General features: G+C 44.1%; 1 protein-coding gene across 2 annotated transcripts in view; it reads right to left on the minus strand.

Moving 5' to 3' along the window:
• Positions 1 to 8,116: 8,116 nt before the first annotated feature.
• The window catches only part of VGLL4 (vestigial like family member 4), a 350,836-nt gene continuing 345,903 nt past the window's right edge, over positions 8,117 to 13,049 (minus strand). For both annotated transcript variants that reach the window (XM_085624870.1, XM_085624869.1), the window contains one exon: positions 8,117 to 11,478. In XM_085624870.1, the coding sequence (XP_085480996.1) occupies positions 11,201 to 11,478 (278 nt within the window). In that variant the 3' untranslated portion in view covers positions 8,117 to 11,200. The remainder of the gene's footprint in view (positions 11,479 to 13,049) is intronic.

Raw genomic sequence — 13,049 nt, forward strand, 5'->3', positions numbered from 1 at the left:
TGGTCCTCCGAGCAAGCCCCTTGGCAAGGAGGGTAATTTGGAGGGAATTCCCGAAAGGGAAGGGCGTACCCATTCTCTACAAGATCTAGAACCCAGAGATCTGTAGTTACAGATTCCCAATCTTGTAGAAAATGGGTAAGCCGGCCCCCCACAGGACCAGCATGATCCGGAATGGCGGATCTAGGGCTGTTTTGCATTGGTGGGAGGGGCTGAGGAAGAGGAAGAGGAGGAGGAGAGCTGACGGCCACGTGTGCGACCCCTGATTCTTCCTCTGTAACCTCTCGACGAGGAACCTTGCTGCTGCTGCTGAGTCTGCCTATAGGTTTGAACAGATGTTCTTCCAAAACCTCTGTACCTCTTAAAAGACCCTCTCGACTGAGACTGGAGTCCCAAAGATTTAGCAGATGCCTTGCTCTCTTTGAATCTTTCCAGAGCAGCATCTGCCTTTTTCCCAAACAGGCCAGACCCATCAAATGGTAGATCCAATAGGGTTGATTGCACATCTTGAGAGAACTCCGAAGTTCTCAACCAAGCACTTCTCCTAGTTGCAACAGACGACCCCATGATCCTTGCAACAAAATCTGCAGTGTCCAGCCCACTTTGGATCACTTGCCGCGCAGCCGCCTGAGCATCAGCCAAGATGTCGTTATAACCAGATCTATCCTCATCAGGTAGTTTCGGCGCCAGTTTCTTAGCCAAATCCATCAGCGCGTGTACATAGCGTCCCAAAAGACATGTGGCGTTAGTCGATTTCAAGGCCATGCTGGCTGATGAAAACACCTTCTTTGCCGATTGGTCCAGCCTTTTTGCCTCTCTGTCCCCAGGGACGTGTGGAAAAGCTCCTTTAGACTTCCCAGAACAAGCCGCCTGAATTACCAGGCTCTCAGGCGATGGATGAGACGACAAAAATTCTGGATCCCCTGGGGCCGCTCTGTATCTCCTAGCGATCGTCTTAGAGACCGCAGGAGCAGAAAAAGGTTTGCGCCACACCTCCAACACAGGTTCCACAATGGCCTCATTAAAGGGAAGCAAAGGCTCTGATACCGCCGTGGGAGAATGCAACACTTCAGTCAAAATGTTCGACTTAAACTCCGTTGTTGGAAGTGGGAGATCAAGCAACTCCGCAGCTCTCCTTATGACTGCATGGTAGTGTGCAACGTCCTTGGATGGCTCATCTGATGGCGGAGTAAACTCCCACTCAGGAGACCGGTCCAAGCCACTAGCCTCTTTAAGCTCGTCAAAAACCTCATCCGACTCCACCAATTCTCCATCTTCCGCTTCCTCCTGAAGGTATCTCTGCTCCTCAATAATCCTCTGAGTCTCCCTTCTGGAGCGAATTCGAATCCTCGGCGGCGCCGTAATCGACTCCAACGGCGCCGGTGCCATCGTCGACCGTGGATCCGGCAGAGCCACCGGCGTCGAACGAGGTCAAGCAGGAGCCGGCGAGGATGGAAGCGGCGGCGTCGACGTTCTCGGAGCCGGAGGATTCCAAGACGGCGTCGCTGGATAAAATGGATAGAAAGGGGCCTGAGGATACACTTGCGGCACCCCTAAGTTAAATACCAAAGGACCCATCGGACCCGCAGGTGCACCAGGGGCATACATGGCACGAGCAAATACCCCATACATCGCATTTAAGTAATGCGAGGGGTCCTGACCTGGCCCAGGGAAGGCAGGATACTGGTCAGGCCCCACCGGACTCGGGCCAACCGGCGCCGACGGTGGAATCAACGGCGTCGCAGGCTCACCCGGGGCTTGAAGATCTTCCGGGGCCGGAGATGGAGCCGGAGACGGAACCGGAGATGGAACCGGCGTCGGAGTCCGGGCTGGAACTGGCCAAGCCGGAGACAAAGAGACCACCGGAGATGAAGGACCAGCAGGAGAACCCGGCACAGGAGAGGGAGAAATAGAGTCCCTTCGACGCCGAGCAGGTGACTTCGGCACCGTGCTCTTATCTGAATGGTGCCGAGAGGAGTGTCTTCTCTTTTACTTGTGCTTCTTAGCTCGAGAAGCATGCCCCGAAGTCGACTTCGACGCCGACCTCGATCGAGACCTCGATCTCCTTCTCTTCTCCTTCTTCATTTTGGCAATAAAGAGCTTTGCCTCCTGTTCCTTCAGAGCCTTCGTGCTCATCTTACGGCAGCTGGTACAGCCATCCACGTCGTGGTCCGAGGATAAACACCACACACAGTCCTCATGTGGATCATTGATGGACATATGCTTGCCACACTCCCGGCAAGGCTTAAATCCAGACTTCTTTGTCGACATCTTCAAAGAAGACAGGAAAAACAACGAAAATACACAAAGTATCAACGACGCTAACAACAGCGATTCCCGAAATCCGTTGGCTTCGACGGCGCGGAAAAAAGGGAACGGACGTCATCACGCCGACGACGTCTTCTTATGGAGCCGGTGACGTCAGCGGAGTCGCGAGCGGAGCCGTGTCTCTGTGACATAGTCGTCGACCCCATCGGCGTGGACTGCTACAAAAGTTTCCGAATGTTGCTGGCGCAGGGGATATTCACAAGGTGAGGAATCCACTGGCAGATGTATCCATCAGAAATGCAGCGCAACAGAAATTCCTTTAATTGTGTCCTCTAAATTGGATAGCTTTTGACACAGAAGAGGAGCCTAAATGGCAGGAAGCAGTGCCGGGATATCTTCTGGAGAACCTAAATTTTACTTTTTGTGTCCATTCGGCACTAGGACCTGTGGGAAGCTTCTCTAGGAGCTAGCCCTTCCTATCCCAGAGGTGGAAGGATTTCAGGTAAGGCGCAATGTCAGAGTTGAATTAGTGCCTCTTGCCACTTTTTCTCTAGGCTTCCCTGAAAACAAAGGGACAATTCTTTGACTGGCGTGAGACGAGTGCCTCCCTTGTTGGGGTATTTAAGTCTAGGGTGATCAGTTGTCCTCCATACTCCCTACTTTATGCAGTCTATGGTCAGACCAAATATGAATGGTAACACTGCCCAGAATGGAGACCAACTTTGCTACTGAGCCATTTGCCTGACAGACTTGACCCAATGATTCGAGGTAGGAAAAGGGAGCAGACCCCAGCCTGCCATCGGAATCACCACAGTACAAACGAGGCCGCCTGCGGTGATGACAGCATGCCTGGCAGCTGAACGAGTCCCAAACCCCAAAGCTAGAAAACTCTTTCAGGTTTCCCCAGGGACTCAAGGAGTGGTCCCTGTGCCAGAAAGGACTCCTTTATCAGCCTCACAAGAAGGGTGGCAAAATAGGACCAATGCATGGTTTTTGAGGCTTTTTGTTCTTACTATATGTAATGAATTGTACTGCTGTACAAAATAATGAAGACTGATTTACAACAGTTATATGAATGAACTTATTGGTAAATTAACTTTATATAAAAATAAAAAAATATTTTATACAAAAAAGAAAAAATCATGTACTAGTATATTTATGTGTGTAAATTATGTATTGACCATATGTAGCACTTAACCCATGCACAGATATAATCTCATGTAAAGCATTATAGGTGTAAGGGGAGTTGTTCTTTATTGATGGTTTTTGAGGCTTTGCATCTAGCTCCCACACCAAAGAGCGTTGGATGCCTGTTCACTGGAGTATCAATTAATATAAGATATATTAGTTAAATATAGGGTGGAGCTATTTTCTATACGTCTGTCGCATTTGCAGATGGCATAAATTTAAAACTGGATGAAATAATCTTAAAATACATTTGAAAATTACTAAATTTAAGGTATCTGTCCTGTGTAGTCAGATTAGTCGTAGATGATGTTTGCTTTGTTAGTTTTCAATATACAAGGGCTAATGATGACTTGGGAAAGATGGTAATCTATGTTGAAGTATCTAAAATACATACAATTTTAGATACTTCTTTCAAGTCATCCTGTCCAAGTAGTCTCTTATCAAAGTACCACTTAATATACTTTTAAAGAAGGGGTTTTCAAGATACAATGGAGTGTAAATTGCATTTCAAGAGTGCCGTCAAACAGGCCATGCATATAATAAAACTAATTACCTGCTTAACCTATAAATATGCAAATTAATTCTATGGCACGTACACTATATCGATGCAAGCCTATTTGGATTTTAACTTGACAACTTTTCCTGTTCTTTTGTTTTTGTACATACTACTACTTCCTTTTGAAGACTTTTGGACTGGTATGCTAGAAAATGACAGAAACGGGTTCTTAAGGTGATGTAACACATGGTTTGTTTCTATCTCCATTTCATGGAGCCCTTTAAAAGTATTAATGACCAACATTCTTTGAATGGGACTCTAGAACCGTTAAGGAAGCAAGATCAGCTCCAATCTTGGGTCGATCAGGATAATTAGCTGTTTGGTCAAATTCATTAGACTAGCTACCCAAAATGTTGGCAGTGAGTGTGTAGGAAGTAGGATTGTTCGGGCACACCGGTTCATGAATGTTTACTTGTTTAATAATGCACTGTTTAGTTCAATGTTTCTCTTGATATGGAGACAAACAGGCTGCGCACTGAAAATTCTGTGACAATGGATAAGAGTATCAACTATAAAAGAATGTGCACTAGTGATTAAAGTAAATCAATGACTGATGAAACAAAGGACACATTTATCAAAAACAATAATGAAATGAAGCACAGCAACCAAAGCTGCTCAATTGCACTACAGAGAGATAAGAGTAACATGTGGCACTGCTGCTCTAATACCCTGCATTGGTGCACAAACAGGCTGCCTAAAACCACGCACACACCTTTGCACTGTGGTGCAATGAGTGTGAGCTTTGTCCAGCAACCATTACATCCTTCCAGTACTACTAAGGCGACTCTCCCCTATCCTCTCATTCTCCACCATGAGAACCGTTGTTACCGCCATGATCCTGGCCCGCCTTGACTATGCCAATTCACTTTACATTGGACTGCCAGACTCCCTAATGGGCAAACTCCAGATAGTTATGAATGATGCCGCCAGGCTCATCTGCAAACTACCTAGGCAATGTTCACCTCTCCTGCAACGCCTCCATTGACTGCCCATAAAACAAAGGGCCAAATTTAAGGGCCTCTGTATCGTTCACAAGGACATTCACGGCCAGGCCCTGTGTACATCAAACAATGACTTGTGAAATACGTGCCAGGCCGCTCACTAAGGTCCTCCACGGGGAGCCTTTTACAATGCCCACGTTTTAACTACGTCACCAAAGGAGGAGGAGCCTTCTCCACCCTCCTACCCACTCTTTGGAACAGGCTGCCAAGCCAACTCCGTGCGGAAAGCCGCCTTCTTCCTTTCAGAAAACAACTAAAAACCATTCTTTCCACAGAAGCTTGGGCATAACTGTCGCCTAATTGCCTGGATCCATCGCTGTTCTTCTTGCAGCGCTTAAAGACCTTTTCGGTATTAAGCGCTCAACAAATCCAAATTAACATAACATAATCCTACGGTTAGACAGCGTCTCCCCAAAAGTCCTTAAAAGTTACTATTATATGTGTGATTCAAAGTTGAAAACAAATCTAATGGCAATTAACTCACTCGAAAGTTCTGCTGCTACAATAACGTGGTTTGTTTTTTTACTTATTCCCTCATCTACTTGGCTTTATGGGGCACACAATACAGGGGCTTTAGTTAATCAATCATTCCACTTAACGCAAAATCTTCCGAACAGCAGCCAGAAATAACTGAGAGCATGTGCAAACAATGGCTTGAATTTCGAAGAACCACCACCTCCGTACTTGGATTCTGCAGCACTCGCATCCCTGGTTTAGAATCGTGCTTAAAACCCCACTGGTGTGTCCAAGCGCTGTATCTAGAGATGCCACTGTAACCCAACTCAGTGATGCTCGTGTCTTCAAGCCAAGACAGACTTGACACTTGTAATTGTAAAGATGGTGCAGCAATCCCTCAACTCGCTCTGTTACACTGTCCAGAGTGTGTGTAGGTTTGTGTGCAAGTAAGAGAATGTGTAAGTGATTGTGCAATGCCTTCATGTGATCACTGGTAAGTTTGACCATGTGTGTATGGACCGAGGTGTGGAGAAACATTCTGTTCTTAGAACTTCTTACATGTGTGTGCATGTAGATGTTCAGATATGCATGTTTTTGGGACTCATGCACGCCGTCTACATGTAATGCAGCAGAACCGTGTTAGGCTTCCACAGTTGATAGAATGAATACCCTTGAGTAGGGTCACAGTAATATGCATTATTAGTCTCCAGTCCTACAAGACCACTACTGTAGTAGAATGTGCTAAACACAAAAGTGAGTAACTCACAAATGTAAAAGCATATGCAAAGGTGTTTGTAGGATAATGTGTGTAGCTGTGAGGTGTTCAGACTAAGTTTGCAGTGAGAAGCATGGAGCAGCAGAAGGGTTTTCGCAGATGCTACTTCATAGCATACCTACCTATTAACCGGTGCATTATAATATCCAGCAGAGATACTGGGGCTATGAGCCCACCTAGGCAAGGCTGACTCACACGTGCACCAATAAGGTGGAGGTAGTGTTCATGACTATGTATGTTCAATGAATATACAAAATTGTGTATTAAGATTTTGTTTGGCCATGTGCGTCTTGGAGTGCACGTGAAAAATATTTCACAGTTTGACCATCAGGGCCACATTCCACAAACTGCTTTTTGGGTGCAATGGGCATGTGCTCCCAATTTCTGGCCCACAGTCCTCTTTGGAATTACAGAAGGGCAATAGGTTATAGCTCTGTAGCCCCTTCTGTAATACAAACTGCACAACTGCACATATAGCCCCAGCATGATCTGAAGGGGGCTTCCCCTCATTTGCATGGAGGCGTGGCTCCAAGAGGTGCACTGACTGTGCTCCTCAAAGAGGCGGTCCAGTCAGAGTGCCCCCTGAAGATGTCCCTTGAAATAAGAAAAGGAGGTGCCTGCAGGTGGGTGCAGACACTAACTGCAGCAGGATCTCTGCCCTCCTTTCAAAAGCCGGCTGCTTCACCCTATGCACTGTGAAAGGCAGGTCAGCTGCTTTAAACAGCCAGTACAACACTTAGTAATATGCTGCCATCAATGCAGGTGCAAGTTCCCGGCTGCTCTGGTGGCAGCACATTATCTGTAATAGGATGTACTGACCAGGTCTGAGCCCAGTTAAACGTGAACCGTGGTGCAAACCAGGACAGTGTGCACTTCTTCGGTGCATCTGAGTGTTTCCTTATATAGAGCTCACACAGCAAACTTAAGTGCCTACAGGAGCTCTGTACACTTCACGATGAAGAGTTGGCCCGAGTGCATTACGTCTGCCAACGCTTTCTACTTTCATTTTTCGTCCTCCAATCACTTTGACCAGCTGTTGACTCCCTCCAATAGCTCTCCCATTGCAGTCGTGGGTGGGACTGCTTCTGACTCACTCACTGAGCCTCCACAAATCAGTGTTGGTCAGCCGGCGAAATAAGAGTACCAGAGAGTTCCCATAAAATCACACCCACACTTCTGCAACACCTCATCACTTTTATAGGTCTGGCCTAGAGATAGCTTTAGCTGGCCTAGAGATAGCTTTACTATGCCCGAGAGTCCATGATTGGGAAGCAAGCGTGTGCAAATCCCTCAGTAGTAGTTGGCTTTTTTGCTTGCCCTTTGTTGTGACCAAGTTGCAAAGAAAATTCATTTTCAAACTGTTGTTTCTGGAAACATGCATGTGCAATTGTTTGCAGTGTACTACTCTGCAAAGTGAATTGTAGGTAAGTGTTAAAGAATTGCATTGCAAAGTTGTTTAATGTATCAATTTTTTGCTTTTCTAAAGTTTAAATGGTTATTTAACAACATATTTGTAATACAGGCGTAACTCTCCAGTGGTATACATTATAGTATAACTCCTGTAACTGTCCATAATGTCTGTGTGCTTCCTTAACAGGTAATCGGTGAAATTGGGATAACTTCTAGCGTCAATGATGTTGTGATACAACCTTTACCAGTATATTGATAATCCAATTGATTAGTTTGGCATGGCGCAACTCACCATAAGCACTCTTCACTGCATGCCTTGTAAATGCCACATTCATTATTTTTTGTAGAACGAATGAAATTGGAATAAAGAGGTATCCATTGCACTATCAATGTAATAGTTAATCCAAGACTGACCTCCAATGCACCTTAAATAGGTTTTGAACTTTTAGATGAAACAAACACAAGTTTGTGGTTTAAGAGCACTTTATTGTTCTTTAAGGCTACTTTTAAGTACAAAAAAAGATGGCCTGCCAAACCTTTTTTTCGTTATTTTTTTCAGGTGAAACAAGGCCACAAAAGAATGGTATATTACAGATTTACAAACACGAAAAATATTTCAAAATGCACTGTAGAAGGTTCCACTCTGAAGAAACCTCACTGTTTTTTTTTACACTCAGTTTCTGGATTTTGCTTTTACACAATTGATGGAAACATGTAAGCGCTAACAACGCGCAAAAAAGGGTCTCTCACTGTGCACCAGAAAGCGATCAGCACAGTAAGGTATTTAATGGACGAACCTCACGCCGATGTACTGCACCCTCATGCCAAAAAAGGTGCAGTTTGGCACGCAATTTTACCACTGCAAGGTATTAGAACCATTTGAGATTACAAAAAATACACGGGTTTTAATTTATTTTTTTACAGATCTTTTTCAAAATACACATTTTATAAATAATGAGAGGGTGACAAAATACTCTACGCTGGGCTGTGTTCCTTTATTCACTAATGTGCATTGAAATTCTACCAAATTACTGGTTTATTTCGGATGTATACTTTTTTGTGTGTTAGAAGTGCTCTCAGCACTCGACTCCAATATTATATTGTCATCCCAGACATAAATAAAACCAGTTTATTAAACATTTTTGAAACTATTTCTCTTTTGTCAATAAGGAAACGCACCCAACAGGAGTCGCATTTTCAACAGAGCCCCTCTACAGTGTTAATATTTTACTGTTACAATGCTCAGTAGCCTGTAGCAATGACAAACTAGTGGCTATTAACGCTAATGCAGTGTTCTCCTAGAATAACTGTGTTCCTGCACTTTTTTAACTGTATTACAGACAAATTCTACAACAACAAAAAAAGATCAACTTTTTTCTTCAAACAAAAAAATGAATGATTACAATTAAGGAAAGGGGTAAATTAAATAGCTACATATCATTAACAAATTAATTGTTCCTCAAAAAAATACCTACAAATTTCTCTGTACATTCTTTACGCACAGCGTAACGATGGTCTTAAAGTTACCTATATAAAAAAAAGTGTTCTTTCAAATGACTTTCCTACAGAGAGTAGGGTACTGAATGCCAAAGCAGAGAAGCATTGACTACCCAGTAAGATGGTAGTGAAATGTGTGAAACTGGGAAGGAAATTTGTTTCCCATTTGTTCTGTCAAAGCAGCCACCCACTCAACACTAAGATTGTTTTGTTTTTTTGCCCAACCCCGCACCATTTCAAATTAAAAAAGCTTAACTTTTCTTAGCCACAGTGGACCCAATACTGTAATGTAGACCACAATACATCACATTTCCCGCCCTTGTCCGACTAGCATTTAAAACTTTCTACATTTAACCAGTCTCGTCAGGTGACCCAGTATATATATATATATACAAATATAAAAAATGTAAAATAAAAAAAATAAAAGACACTCCAGTTGTAGCAAGTGACATGGGCTATCACACGATCACAAATAAAATATTGTTTAACAGTGTAACAGTGAAAATGGACTTTTGACCATATTTTCATTGTCAGTGGACTGCCGTAACAGAATTACACAACTCCTGAGGGAGTGCACTACACCCTGTGTAGTGTTCAAAATCCCAGCCGACGTCACTGTTTGCAACTCCTGTATAAAATGGTGATTGGATACTGGAATGTATGTGCGTCACATGTAACAAACCAACATGGTGTATGATGAAAAGCTCGTTAGCCTAACAGCCTTTGTTTTTTTTTTAGCATCTGCCTTTGTTATTTTGCTTCAAACTAGAACCTACTACTAGCAAATGATAATAAATGCAGTAACACCTGTATACAGATTTCTAATGGAGGAATGTATGCTGCCTTGACATTGACTTTTGAGCAAACTTAAAAAGAGAAAAACAAACAAGCTAACGCTCCGCTTCTCCATCGCGATGCTGAAAGGCGGCAGTTTTTTTCCCAGCTGATATCACACAAAAATTTCAATATTTTAGGAAGCGAATTCAGGTTAAGATGATGATGATTCCATCATGCGCTAAGGCCTAGCATCCTGTACCACACACTATCATATAGTTTAAACTGCTTAATTTACGGTGCCTATCCGGAGGCTGTCCTCGGTTGCTGGCTCCTACAAGAGTGAGTATCAAAATACAAATATTATAGAGTACAACTGTACCAGCAGTAAGTATATCTAGGACCGCTACTGACAAAAATAAACTAATTCTGAAGAGAAGCTAATATGCATTATGTTCCATACGACCTATACATCAATAGATACCAGCTATTTTTGGAAAACATGCAAAAGCACTATTGACCCATCCAACCTCAGCTATATGCTAACAACCTGTGTTGTGTTTAGAGAAGTTTAAATGCCCGTGGTATGAGACGTATAGAGTCCAGTTGCAAGCACCTGATATCTGCAGAGAAAGACCTATAACCGGTATGAGACTTCCCCTTCCAAAGCTGTTTTTGCCTTTTTTTTCTCACAGAAAGGATACAAATGTCGTCCATAAACCCCCTAAAATTCAGCAGTTTCCCTCAGAATATTAGCATCTTGCTAAAAGTTGTCAAGCAACTTTAATCCTCCCCAATAGTGCAAATCAGACATGACAGTTCTTTTCAAGTATATACATACAAAATTACTCAACAGAAAAAAAATAGCAATGGAAGCAAACCACACCAATCCTAGTCTCAAGAAGCAGGTAGAAGCAAGAAGTATTTCGGTCAACCAATTTTTGCAATGGCTTTTCGTACAGTAAGCGCATGTGGCGGTTTGTTGGTGGGGATAGTTAAAAAAAAAAAAAAAAAAAAAAAAGGCAGCAAATCTGCATCAGAGGTCTCTTTGGTAACTGAGGCAGGGAGCTCGGATGCTACGTCATAACCAATAACAAAATAGTTCCTGCTATTGAGTTTTAAGGGCACCCTAAACAAATGGCAAGCACGTACACATATAGACTGTGTTCTGAAATACTCCTCTCCCTCCTAGCCTATCCATTTTAAGCACTGTTCAAAGCTCTGTCACACCATGCAAATTGACTTCTTTCCTGATGACGGATTTCTCATTGTCCTTTTCTACGAGACGATTGAGGAGTGATTGGTGGTGTGATTATGGTTGACCATGTGCGAGGATGGAGAAGGCTGACCCCTCCGCGACGCAGACTCAGGGCTGCTTGACACCCCATCTTTTGCTGCTTTGATCTGAAGCCACGTGTCTCCTAATGCCTTGGCGAAGTGGTCATCGACGGATCCCGTGATGGACACAGAATTAGTGGCTGGCTCAGGCTCCTTATAGTTCTTGCCGAGGCTTCTACGGAAGTGTTCTTCTATGACTGGATCACAAGCGGTGGTAGCTAGAAGGGGAGAGAAATATGAATCATTATGTCATGTGGTTCAGGTCACAAGAGGTATCCCTAAACATTTAAAAGTTTTAGTTTTAATTCCTCTTATAGCTTTACAGCTGTAGCTCTGCTGATCTACAGCAGGATGGAAAAATATAGCTAATAAACCTCAACATATAATGAATATGCTACTTACCAGTATGCATCTGTTCTTGGCATGTAGGGCTGCTGACATTCATATCTGTGCATAGATCGCCGCCTAGTGTTGGGTCCGGATGTTTGCACGTTGTTGTCCTGGAAGAGTCTTCGAAGTATCCTTGGATAGGTGACTCCTCCCCTGGACTACAGTGCGCATGGGCATCCTCTCCATCCTCAGATTGTTTTTCGCCATTGTGGCAGTGATGGAGTAGATACAGAAAGTGATGACCATGCTTGCAATAATTCTGAGAGCTGCAGCTGCGACAGGCGCCGGGGAGGAGGGAGGGCGATATGAATGTCAGCAGCCCTACATGCCAAGAACAGATGCATACTGGTAAGTAGCATATTCAGTTCGAGGCATGTGGGCTGCTGAATTCATATCTGTGCATAGAATACATAGCAGTGCCCTCTATTGGCGGCGGCTACCCGTGCCAGCTGCAGCGGTCTGAAAAAGTGTTTTGAGAACAGCCTGTCCTACAGCTGCCTGCTGTTTTGACTGCACATCTACGCAATAGTGTTTTGTAAATGTGTGTGTAGTGGACCATGTGGCTGCTCTGCATATATCATGCAGGGGAATGTTTCCTAGGAAGGCCATGGAAGCCCCCAACTTGCGTGTTGAGTGGGCTCGTGGTGGAATAGTTAATGTGCGTTTTGCCTTTTGATAACAGATTTGAATACACTTAACTATCCATCTGGCTATCCCTGCTTTGGAGATGGCGTTACCTTTGTGGTGTGGGGCAAAGGCAACGAACAGTTGTTTTGTCTTCCTGAAGGGTTTAGTCCTGTCGATGTAGTACATGAGGGCCCTCCGTACATCTAGTGTATGTAATGCCCTCTCTGCAACAGTTTGTGGGTTTTGGAAGAAAACGGGCAGTTCAATAGTCTGGTTCATGTGGAACTGCGATATTACCTTGGGCATGAATTTGGGGTTGGTACGTAGTACGACCCTGTTGGCGTGAACCTGAATAAATGGCTCTTGAACGGTTAGTGCCTGGAGTTCACTAACTCTTCTTAGGGAAGTGATCGCTACCAGGAAGGCTACTTTCCAGGTAAGGAATTGAATCTCGCATGAGTGTAGAGGTTCAAAGGGTGGACCCATCAGGCGTGTGAGGACCAAGTTGAGGTTCCACATTGGAGCCGGTGGGTGACTAGGTGGAATGACTCGTTTGAGTCCTTCCAAGAATGCTTTGATGGCAGGCACTCTGAAGAGAGAGAGGTGCTGCCTGGTTTGCAGATAGGCTGATATTGCGGTCAAATGGACCCGTATAGAGGTGTACGCCAGATTGCATCGGTATAGGTGTAAGAGGTAACATATGATGTTGTGGATGGATGCGTCCAGCGGGTTAATGTCATTATTACCGCAATAAATGACGAACCGTTTCCAT

The sequence above is a fragment of the Triturus cristatus genome, chromosome 9 (assembly GCF_964204655.1).
Source record: "Triturus cristatus chromosome 9, aTriCri1.1, whole genome shotgun sequence".
NCBI classification, from domain to species: Eukaryota; Metazoa; Chordata; class Amphibia; order Caudata; family Salamandridae; genus Triturus; species Triturus cristatus.